The sequence below is a fragment of the Mytilus trossulus genome, chromosome 3 (genome assembly GCF_036588685.1).
Source record: "Mytilus trossulus isolate FHL-02 chromosome 3, PNRI_Mtr1.1.1.hap1, whole genome shotgun sequence".
Taxonomy (NCBI): Eukaryota; Metazoa; Mollusca; class Bivalvia; order Mytilida; family Mytilidae; genus Mytilus; species Mytilus trossulus.
The window spans coordinates 38179899-38192005 of NC_086375.1; the positions used below are offsets into that span (position 1 = coordinate 38179899).

Sequence of the window (12107 nt, forward strand, 5' to 3'; positions counted from 1 at the left end):
ACCCGGGCTCCCTCCGTGCCCTACCCAGTACTACAAATCCGCACGATGAGTCACTCCCCTAATCCTTCTTCTTGCAAGTTACGGGACCGATTCTGCTTTGAATTTTCCTTGGATTTCGGTATTTTTGTTATCATGTTATCTAGGATTCCCTACCACCTTACTTCATGATGAAATTTCGTCAAATAAAAAAAACCTATTCAGTTGAACTACCCTCTTCTCCCAGTTCACTCCCTTCCCTCCCCTCATTCCCATGTCCCCTTATCCCTCATATATACTGCATAGTGATACTGAATTGACGTTTACTAAATGATGTGATGTATAACTTTTATATCAAACACAAAGAAGGGGCAGAATGGGGGGAAAACGAAAAGATTGTGTTCCGTATTTATCCAGTCTACGTCCGTATGATGATGTGACCTTTAGATATTCCTAACCTATTTTCATTGGTTTCTCTCCCTCTTCCTTGTATTCCCCTGCCTCAACAAATCTCGATCATTAACTAACCGAAATGATGTACAGGCGATACTGTTTGCACAAATTAACATACTTCTTTAAACATTTTAAACGTTTGAAGTCGTCCGCAACAAAGCCAGGTCTTAAGGATGAACCAATGCAAAATATCAGAAATATTGGCATTATGGCACACATCAATGCCGGAAAAACAACAACATCAGAGAGAATGTTATTTTACTCTGGATTCACAAGGCATATTGGTAACAATTATCTACACTTTTAATTCTTATGCATTTTGTACGCAAGGTGTTTTCAAAAAAAATGTGACAGAAATTCAAAGTCAAATGGAACGACAGATCACAGTGTCCGACTGTCTCAGTGTCTGACATTGAACAAATAGACCACTTTCGAGTTCATCTGTTAGCGGAAAAATTTCGTCAATTATATGCGCCTTTATGACGTCATTTACCAGATAGAGGGGGGTCGCATGTATCCCTGCACTATTTACGTTCATCAAGCGTCTTAGTGATTGTCATTGTGCAGGATAAACTAGAAATAATGTACTTAAAATGCTTAATGACAATTCCCTAATGACAGCTATGCTGATTGCCAATTTTGAGAATTCAATTTGCTGATAATGCGTACAATATAGATTTATAGTTTTCCAACCACTCGCTCAACATTGGATTGGAAGTGACGACGCCCCTAAACACACAAATGACGTTCACTTAAGGTAAAGGAACAGTAAATGGGCTATGTCGCAAATTTTGCTACAAAATTGCATACAACCTTGGCTCGTTGAACTACAACTGAAAATCGAAAAAATAATACATTTATCTCTTTTATTTGCTGAAAAGTTGCAGATTGATTTCTCTTAATATGGGTGAACATTTGTATAGAAAGCACATAAAATCGGCGAAAAACCTTCTGAAATTTGTCTTAAAATCGCCAAATCTCTAATTCTACTCCATAGATTTTTCTTAAAAAACTATATATTGTTGACACATAAATTTCTGTTTTAATGATATAAAATAATCATAGGGTCACCGACTTCGTTTTTGATCTAATAATCAATTTGTTACCTTATTGATAGTGAAAAACGTCAAAAATCAACGTTTTACGGCCTGCAACGCGATAACGTTACGATTATTTCGACGTTTTGTTGGATTTTTTCACAAAGAACGCAACTTTGAATGATGTATACTGTAAGAACGAAGTCGGTGACCCTATCTTTATTTTACATCATTAGTATCAACAACATTTAGTTTTTTAAGAAAAATCTATGGAGTAGAATTAGAGTTGGCGATTTTAAGACAAAATTTAGAAGGGTTTTCGCCGATTTTATGTGCTTTCTATACAAATGTTCACCCATTTTGTAAGAATTCAATCAGTAATATTTCAAATGATTATTGAGATAAATGCATTATTATTTCGATTTTCAGTTGAAGTTCATCGAGCCAGAGCTGTATGCCAAATTTTAATGAAATCGAAGACATAGCCCATTTACTGTAACTTGACCTTAAACCAGAGTTTTTGACGGAAATACATGGAACTCGAAAGTTGTCTATTAATTTTTGCTGAAGAAGATAGGTAGATCATAGATGTCAAATTATACAATATACCAATCTCTAGATTACCCTGAGTCATGAAAAGTAGTGAATAAATTTTTAATACACTCCCAGACTATCAAAGATTTTCCTAACTGCGGAAATAGCTCATAGGTCCTAATGTTATTTTTTGACTATTTGCGGATCTACATATATGGTCCACAAATAGTCAAAATTAATAACGAAAGAACCTATGAGCTACAGTTCAGCAGCTAAAATCTACCTTCAACATTAAATTATCAAAAATGTCACAAAACATAATATTTCAGTTCAACCTGGGAGGTAATCCAATTAATTATGGCGTTTTGAAAGGCTATTCTATTTTACTTGTTTTGACCCCTTACTTAGTAAGAATCAACAAGGCATCATTTAGCAAAAAAAATAAAAAAGCCATTCAAGACATCATAATTATTTGGACTACATGGGAGACAGGACCTTACATGTAGAACTAATACAGTCTGACAGGGGTACTTCTTGTGGGCAGTGGTTTGATTCCGGCAGTGTGCAGTGAAGAAAATTCCAGTTGATGTTTTATCCACCAACAAAGATTCACTAGGTTTTTCTATCCTGGTCCAGTGTAAAACATCCACCAGTCATTATAAGGTTTTAAAAAGGTTTTTTTTTGAAGGGGAAATTTATACATATAAAAATGTGGTCTAATAGTTTTTAGTGTATTTGAAACTTGCATAGATGATTTATGTAAAAAGTGGAGAGTTTTCAATTCAAGGAAAACTGGAATGTTCACACTAGTGTTTTTAAACCAGGAATGATTACGCTAGTGATTTTGTACTAGATTAATGATTGCACTAGTCATGCTAGTTATTTTAGACCTGGATTAATTACACTTGTGCTTTAGAGCCATACATTGGTGAACAGAGATTAGTACTCATTTTGAACACACGATAACACAATAATGCTTATTAACAAATAAGAGTTAAACATTTTTTGTATGCAAATCCATAAAATCATATGCTTTAAAATTGTCACTTATCATGCATGCTAATTGTAATATTTATATTTATTGGAATGCCCAAGTTTTTCTGTGTATTTGCTTTTCGGTCTACTTGGATATTGAAATCATATCTTCTATGTCAATATTAAAAGATGCTTCTATAATTGAAAATTTATGTAAAAACAAATCTGCTCTTTGAATTTGCTTCATATCAACATGATCAAGCTCAATGTCCTGATCATTTATCATGTTGATACAGTATTTTGAGTTATACAAAAATCCTCCTCATCATCATCAATATTATTTACTAGATTGACTCAGTTTTAAAATATACACCTAATTAGATTATCATAAAATATTTTTGTATCTGCTTTTTGTAGGTAATGTTGATGATGGAGATACTGTGATGGACTACATGGAACAGGAGAGAAATCGTGGAATGACAATATCATCAGCAGCAATCACACTTCATTGGAAAAAACACAAAATAAACCTTATAGATACACCAGGTCTGGTTATATTTAAATAAACAATGTATATTCAATTGATCTTATGCATAAACAATAATTCCACTGCAACATTCCAAGCAAAAATGTATTTTGTGACATGTCACCATTTCACCTCAAATTGTTCTTTCCATTTATCTACAGTAATTGATGGAAATTGACTGAAGAGGTCACAGCATAAGAAGATTCAAACACATATATTGTAACTGTTGTTCTGACATGAACTGAACTGCATAACTTGTATAATGGTTTATAGCAGATATTTATATCAATTTGTAACATTAAAGTATAAAGATTTACCATACTAAATTAAAAGTTAAAATAAAATTGAGAATGGAAATGGGGAATGTGTAAAAGAGACAACAACCCGACCATAGAAAAAACAACAGCAGAAGGTCATCAACAGGTCTTCAATGTAGCGAGAAATTCCCGCACCAGGAGGCGTGCATTTATTGAAATATGTAAATTTAAAGAAGTTAGTGTTTTATATGAATCAAGATGAAAATGCATATATTATAGTTTTCCTCAGTATTCAGCTAATTAGTTCTCTTACAATATTAAAAGTGTGTCAAGAACAGTGGACTAAAATATTGTCTTGTTTTGCCTGCATATTTGATCTGCTAAATAAGAGGAAAGAGAATATTCTGAAATACAATTTGGGCAGCAGAAATTAAAAAAATAACCCAGATGTGTATAATTTCAGGTCACGTAGATTTTACAGTAGAAGTTGAAAGAAGCCTTAGAGTTTTGGATGGAGCTGTGACAATTATTGATGCTTCTGCTGGTAAGATAAATGTGAAAAGAGGACATGTGGAGTACAAATTAAACCTCAAAAATCTTATAATCTATGCTACTGAAGGAAGAGACAGATTTCATTGAGCCACAATGTATAAACACTTTAAGAAACACAAACACTCATTATTTACCAAGTCCTCTAAAAAAAACAAAGTCTGAAATATTTGTGATATGATGTATAGATGCAGTGTTTTGTATTTCCTAAATTTGTCTTTGAAACAATCTTTTTCCTGAGAAAAAAACCAATTTTTTAGAAAATACCCAAATTTGGATAACCCTTATTGATCTGTGTGTTATATATACTTTTGTGCACGCTTAACAATGTACTTCCCCACTGGCCACAACTCGGCCCAAAGCAAACTTCCATCACTCAAACACTTTCACTAAATATTACAACTTGAATAACTTTATTAAACTTGGATCACTTTAAACTTATAACAAACTTGGAGAAACATGTTTATAAATAAGATTGTTTTCTTCTTCTCTTAGTTAATCCTTTCTCGGAGCACCCAGTCAAATAGACAGAACTCACAACACTGGAAAAAAACTACTTAGTCCCACCACTGAAGAAATGGTTTAAATCGTCAGCGAGTTCTAGATTGTCTTCTTATTCTCTGAGTTATTTCCTCAATTCTTGGAGCACCTGTATCACACAGAGACAGAACTTGACTCACACCTTTCTAAAACATAAGAAATATTACAAACTAGCACCTATGAGAAAAGTTTAAATGGTCTGAAAGTTTTAGATTGTCTTCTTCTCTGAGTTATGTATTCTGTTCTAGGAGCACATGTGCAACATCAAGACAAGAGCTAGTAATTTGACATTCAAACTCATTGGAAGAAGAACTGACAAACTAGTAAAAATAATCAACATAATGCGTTAGTGCATAAAAACAAATCCAAGCTGTGTATCATCATAATCATTTCAATTAGTCTTCAAGCTGCCCTTGCGCATTTTTTTTTCTAGTTTAATTAATATAAGCAATCCTACCACATCTTTTTATTTTTATATCGATTAGTTTCCTCTTCTAATCAGCTTATTGGGATTGTTGGTTAACAGCTCCTAATTGTGTTCTGCAAAAGGTTCTAAGAGACATGAGTTCATAATGAAATCTATTATGAGTCAGTTTTTACCAAATTTATAGGGGGTTGGGGGACAAACTGTCATATAAGATTTAGATCCTATAATTGAAAAGTATGAAGGATAGAAAAATACCAATTATTTCTTTCTGTGTTTTTTTTGGACAGGAGTTGAAGCTCAAACTTTAACAGTATGGAGTCAAGCTAACAGGTACAAAGTACCTAGCATTGTCTTCTTGAATAAAATGGACAAACCAAAAGCTGATGTTGAGAAATGTTTAAAATCAATTCAAGACAAACTGAAAATAAAACCTCTACTTGTCAACTTTCCTATAGTTGATGGTAACAGAGTTACAGACATTATTGATATTATAAAAATGCAAAAAATTACATATGACTTTGAAAGGAGTTCTGAAGGTCAAATGTTCTGTATAGAAGATTTGGATTCTAAATCTGATCCAGAACTTTGGGAAATAGCATCAAAATTTAGAAACAATTTAATTGGAAGTTTATCAGATTACTGTGAAAATATAGCAGATCGTGTTATAACAGACAGTGCCATTACAGCCGAGGACATCGATTTAGCTTTGAGAAATGCCACCATCGGCAGACATATTGTTCCCGTACTATGTGGTTCATCACTAAAAAATGCTGGAGTGCAGCCATTGATAGATGCTGTTACTCATTATTTACCTAGTCCTCTAGAAAAAACAATGGATTTGGTTCAGTTCTATGAGACAGACTTATGTGCCTATGCATTTAAAATCATACATGATAAACACAGGGGACCACTAACATTTCTTAGATTGTATTCTGGTGTAATGAACTTAGGTGAGATCTATAATGTGAATAAGAATATTAGAGAGAAACCATCAAGGCTGATTCAAGTATACTCTAATGAATATCATGATGTCAACACAGCCACTGCTGGAAACATCATCTGTGTAGCAGGACTCAAGAAGGTATATTTATATTTAGGCCTAGAATATATTTGTTATATAAAAAAGAAGATGTGGTATGATGGCCAATGAGACAACTGTCCACAACATGCACAAGAGACCAAAATGACACAGACATTGAAAACTATAGGACACAGTAGGGCCTTCAACATTGAGCAAAGCCCACACCACATAGTCAGCTATAAAAGACCCTAATATGACAATGTAAAACAAGAAAACTAACGGCCTTATTTAAAAAAAAAATGTTAATTTAGGTACCAAATCCTATAAAAATTTTACACTAATAAACTACTTATAACCAGTAAGGACATTATTATTACGGGTATGGAGCAGAAGTGAAAACTGTAAAATATCCTAGCCACTCTATGACTTTTTAATCACCTAAATTATGACTTATCATAATCTGCCACAAATGTTGAAAAATTTCAGACCTTGTACTTAATTGAAATCTTACAATTTGCCAATATGTTAAAAAAATAAAAAGATTTGAAGTTATTGAAAGGGACCAATCATCACTAGGTTTTGTCATGTTTTTATAAAAAAACCAGTATATTTTTAGACCCAGACTGGTGACACTCTTACAGCAAGCAAGGCTACAGCAGAGATGGCAGCTAAAAACCTCCATCATCATCGTAAACTACAAGGATTGACAGAACATGATCCTGATGAGATTCCAGTCCTTGGTGGTATCAATATACACCCTCCAGTGTTCCTGTGTTCTGTTGAATCAGAATCTCCTTCAGTACAGAGAAAGTTAGATTTAGCTTTGGAATGTCTTAAGAGAGAGGACCCCAGTCTCATGGTAGAGTATCTCTATAGTTATTTTGTATACTATATATATCACTCAAATATACAGGTATTGCTAATTAAGAAGTGATTTGAGAGGTTCTTATTATTGGAGATATTGTGATGGGATAAGTATTAGCTAGTTAAAAACTATAATCACAATATTTGTATGCCATATTTACTGAAATTTTATCAATTAATCTTGCACTTTTTGTAAGTTGATCAACAGTTGCTATGGATAATTCCTTAATTTATCTGACTGATTTAAAAATGGAGACAACAGAGTTTGCATTGTAATATAATAAACCAAACAAAAGTTGTCACTTAAGGGGGCTCGCAGGTATAAATCAATTTTTTTTTCTAATATAAGATTTCGCTATATTTTTCTATAAATGAATGTTATCATATACTTAATAGATAATTGAAATAAAAAAATGGGGTCACCGTTCATTTAAGCTCACAAGCTGCCTTCGAAAGAAGCATACATTTTTGTTATTGTCCTTTTTTTCTGTTGAACTAATAGGAGAAAAAGAGGTAATACATTGTAATATCGAAATAAAAAAAGAACTAAATTACAGAAATCGCTTAAATTTTACAATTACTTAATTTATGTACAGCTTTTTTGAAAACAATAATAAAAAATATAGGTCACCGATGAGTTTAAAAGATATTTCAGTTTTAATGCCAAAAAAAGGCATTTTTGCAACAAAGGGAGATAATTGGGAGCGCTTTCAATGATATTAACATTTAAAAAGTCATCTGAGGCCAAACCTAATCGATTTTTTGGGTTTATTTTTGTACCATATCTTAAAGTAATAACTTATAGTGTGATAAATAAAATTTGTAATGATAAACAAATGTTTATTTTTTTGCTAAAATTTTTGTACCCGCGAGCCTCCTTAAAGCCACTAAAATCTTCATTTACATACTCTACAGACACATCAAAAAAATTAATTTGCAACCAATAAATTGCCAATTGGTAATTAAAAAATCTTCATATATTATTATCTCCCTTTTTTAAACTATCTAGTTAACTAAAAAAATTATCTTTTAGGTACAAGTAGATGAAGAAACAGGTCAGACCATATTAGGAGGCATGGGAGAGCTACACCTAGACATTATAAGACAGAGACTTTTAACAGAGTACAAGTTAGATGTGTATATGGGTCCATTACAAGTCGCTTACAGAGAAACTTGTGAAGGAGAATCATCGTGGGAAGAAACAATGGATACAGTGATCAATAATGTTAAACAACATGTGGTCTTGGGGATGTCTATTCATTTTAGTCTGCAGGAGAAGGAATTCAAACATGTCAAGCTTGTTCAGTCTCGTGAAAATACTCTTGAAAAATTACATAGAAACCAATTGAAGGCAATTGAAATAGGAATCAAATCTGCATTCAGTTCTGGTATAGTATATTATTTATGGAACAAATGATAAAAATCAATTTTAAAGTTATGATTGATATTTCTTTAGATTGTTAGGTGTATATTTTACTACACTGTTTCTACACCTTTATCTCTTTTAGAGCTTCTAACCCTATTTTTTTTTATCTTTGTGTTGTTGGATTTCTGTCACATTTAATACCAAATATTCTTTTTTTTTCATATATATTTATTTTAAAAATGGTTTTCTTACAATGTATTCTATCAATGAAAATTTGATATTTCAAATTTTGCACATTTTTGACATGAAAAATAATCATGACAATGAGTATGTGTCTAAACCTACATAGATACTAATTAATTTGAATTGTTATTGCAAGTAAGGCAGTGATTTAATATGAAAAAAGCTGGTTCTTTGATACAATAATACTTTGATATTTCATTTCAGGTCCAATTTTAAACTTTCCTGTGATAGATGTTGAAGTCAGTTTGTATAAAGCAGAGATAGGAAGATCTACCACAGAAGCCATGATCACAGCTTGTGCTTCACAATGTGTACACAAAGCATTGAAGGAGGCCAAAGCTGTTTTGTTAGAACCTATGATGAAAATGGAGGTATGAATTTGTAACCATTTTATTATTGAAATTCAGAAAATGAGTAAAATCAGTTTGCTCAGCAAATTAAAATTACATTGATAATTACCTCAAGCATTTTTTACTAGTAAATAGATTATGATTATCAAAATAGGAGCCCCATATTTTTTATTGCCCATGATTTTCTAGCCTTTATATTTAAGCATCCCATTATTCTCTATTCTTTTTTTTCTGCTTTTTATTTTGTAAACTCGAACCAGACCATCCATTATAAATGCATTAATCATGTTCATTTATTTGAATTTATATGATAAAAATATAATTGCAGTAAAATATATTGTTACTTCATGTATTACCAGAAATATGGCATGTAAAAAGTGCAAAAAATATTGAATTCCCTTTCTTCAAAAGATTGCTTTCAAAGTTAACCATTTTATTGTATCTGCATTGGTTTTTGGTTGCTTTACGTCCAGCGGCAAATATGTCATGCATATTCAGGACGTTTTCTATCTTCATATTGATCTTGAACAAATTAAAAAAAAAGGTGCTATAAAATAATTTTCTAATAACAATGATGGCAATAAAAGTACAATTTGAATACATTTATCATGCATTTAAGAAATAACTTCATTGTTTTCTTTTCAGGTAACTGTAGATGAGGACAATTTACATGCAGTGATGGCTGATTTAGGAAAAAGAAGAAGCCATATAGAGAATGTTGATAGTGAAGAAGATATCAAATTGGTACATGCTATCACACCTCTGTCAGAAACATTGGGTTTTTCTACTGTTTTAAGAAGCAATACCCATGGAATGGCAAACTTTACAATGGAGTTCTCACATTATGAAAAAATGTCAGAAATAGAACAACAAAAAGCAGTTGATAAAGCTCTTGGAATTTTTTAATAAATATTTTTTATTTAATGGAGTCTGTTTGAATGGCATTTTTTATGAAGGAGAGAAGTGTCCATTCTGTCACTTTTAATTTGATGATGATGATTGTTGATTTTAATGCAGCTTTCATTGCACTGTGCTAGATCTTAGTGGATTGTTTTTATAGTGGAGAATTTGAGAGAACCAGGACCTTCCACAGGAAAACTTGCTATCCTAGTCGATTAAGATTGGGTTCAAATGCACCTGGTTGTAGACGGGCCCGAACTAACAACCCCAGTGATGACAGGCTAGCAATCACTGTAGAAAATAGATGAACTACTCAGACAACATGGACACTATGCTAATAAGAAAGCTAGTCTTTATATCAATACATTATTTACATTATTCTTTTTTGCAAGGTTGTTTTTCATTAAATCTTCCAATTTTAGTGACTAGTAGTTTATAACTATTGACCTGTTCTTTTATAGCACCTATAGAAGAAACTCAATTGAAAAAAATAGTTTTCTTTGAGAAAATGAAAATGAGGTCTAGGAATCTTGGTCAATTGACCTACATTAAACATGAAATTCTCATAGTGAAACCAGATTCTGATATTGTTGACCTGTCATTAACTGATATGCCAATTATACATATCCAGAAAATCTTTCCTATAAATCACAGAAGCATAAAAATCTTATTGAGAAAGTATTTGAGTTTGAATTCTTCTTATTGAAAAAATATTCAATTTGAACCCATTACAACACATTGGGCGTCACATGTAAAGCAGGAACTCAGTCTTTAGTTTTTGTGTAATTTGTAAGTTTGTAAAGTGCTCAGTCCTTACATCCTTTTTATTTTTGACCATGGTATTGTCTGTTTTCATTGGACTTGTGATTTTTTAATGCCCCTTGATATCTTCTTTTTTTCTTTCTTTACAAACATTTTCAAAACTTCATGTAGGGGAGATAATCATACTTTAATCCATCATTTAGCTGGACATTTTTAATTAAGGCAGATCAGTAGAGGTCCTTAGAACATTGCAAAAGTTTCACATTCACTACCTCAAAAGGAGATTTGCATATTGGGTTTCAATTGTAGATCTCAAGAACATTTATTTTCAGTTCCTTCTTCAATCTTGTTAAACTGAGTCCCCACTGTAAGTAATACTTGTTGGCCATAAAACACAAAAGTAAAATTGAGAATGGAAACGGGGAATGTGTCGAAGAGACAACAACCTGACCAAAGAGCAGAAAACAGCCGAAGTCCACCAAAGGGTTTTCAACACAGTGTAAAAAAAAATAATCTGGAGGCAGTCTTCAGTTGGCCCCCTAAACAAAAGTGTTTACTAAATGGACACCTCACTAATCTCCGAAACACACAATTAAACCAAAATTTAAATGAAAATATAAAACTAAAACCAGAGGTTCCCAACTTTGGGGACACATGGGTAGACAGTTTTGGGAGATCCCATCCTTCCATATACTTCTAGCCAATGTACTATCACATGGACAGTATTTTACAAGGAAATCTTCTTTTTCCTCTGGTTTCAATTGATTAGTTCAGAAGAAGATGATCTTTCTGCAAGTTTACCAGAGTCTAATGTAACACTATATCTATGCTAGTATTTTATCACAAATTTCAACATAGCTTATAAGTTTAAATAAGCTTAAGGTTAAATTCTTTTCCCCCGAAAATCTATAACATTTAGACCTGAGAATTTGAGATACTTCTAGATCTACTAATGATATCATACAAAAATCACTTTACTTTTTGGTTTCATAAAATCTCCTCTTGTGATTTCAAAATTTACAGGGAACAACTGTCATACCCAGTTATGACAGAAAAGTAGCAATAAAGTGTATTATACCAGGGGTACTTCATGTCCAAAGCAATTCTACCTTCTAAAATCCAATGGAATAAAAATTTGAAATCAACAGATAACCTAAGGCAAGTGGTAGGAAACAGTTTTATCTACATTTTGAACATTTTCCATTTTATCTATTTTTAAGATCATGGATATGACATCATACTGTAAAATATAAGCTATGACATCCTGTATCAGTGCAACATTGAACAACATCACTTTATCAATGATTAGCATTAGACATCAATCATA

General features: G+C 32.2%; 1 protein-coding gene across 1 annotated transcript; it reads left to right on the top strand.

Annotated features, from left to right (window-relative positions):
- Window positions 1-468: 468 nt before the first annotated feature.
- On the top strand, window positions 469-10042 carry LOC134711417 (ribosome-releasing factor 2, mitochondrial-like). Its single transcript, XM_063571983.1, has 8 exons — window positions 469-713; window positions 3393-3521; window positions 4222-4302; window positions 5562-6355; window positions 6912-7154; window positions 8193-8547; window positions 8973-9139; window positions 9764-10042. The coding sequence occupies exons 1-8, from the start codon at window positions 509-511 to the stop codon at window positions 10022-10024; spliced, it is 2235 nt and encodes a 744-aa protein (XP_063428053.1). The 5' UTR covers window positions 469-508; the 3' UTR covers window positions 10025-10042.
- Window positions 10043-12107: the final 2065 nt, after the last annotated feature.

Bases quoted from the DNA above. Each gene is read 5' to 3' on its own strand.
- LOC134711417 (XM_063571983.1), top strand. From the start codon at position 509: ATGATGTACAGGCGATACTGTTTGCACAAATTAACATACTTCTTTAAA. The intron at 8,548-8,972 runs GTATAGTATATT...ATTTCATTTCAG, and splicing joins CAAATCTGCATTCAGTTCTG to GTCCAATTTTAAACTTTCCT. The intron at 9,140-9,763 runs GTATGAATTTGT...TTTTCTTTTCAG, and splicing joins AACCTATGATGAAAATGGAG to GTAACTGTAGATGAGGACAA.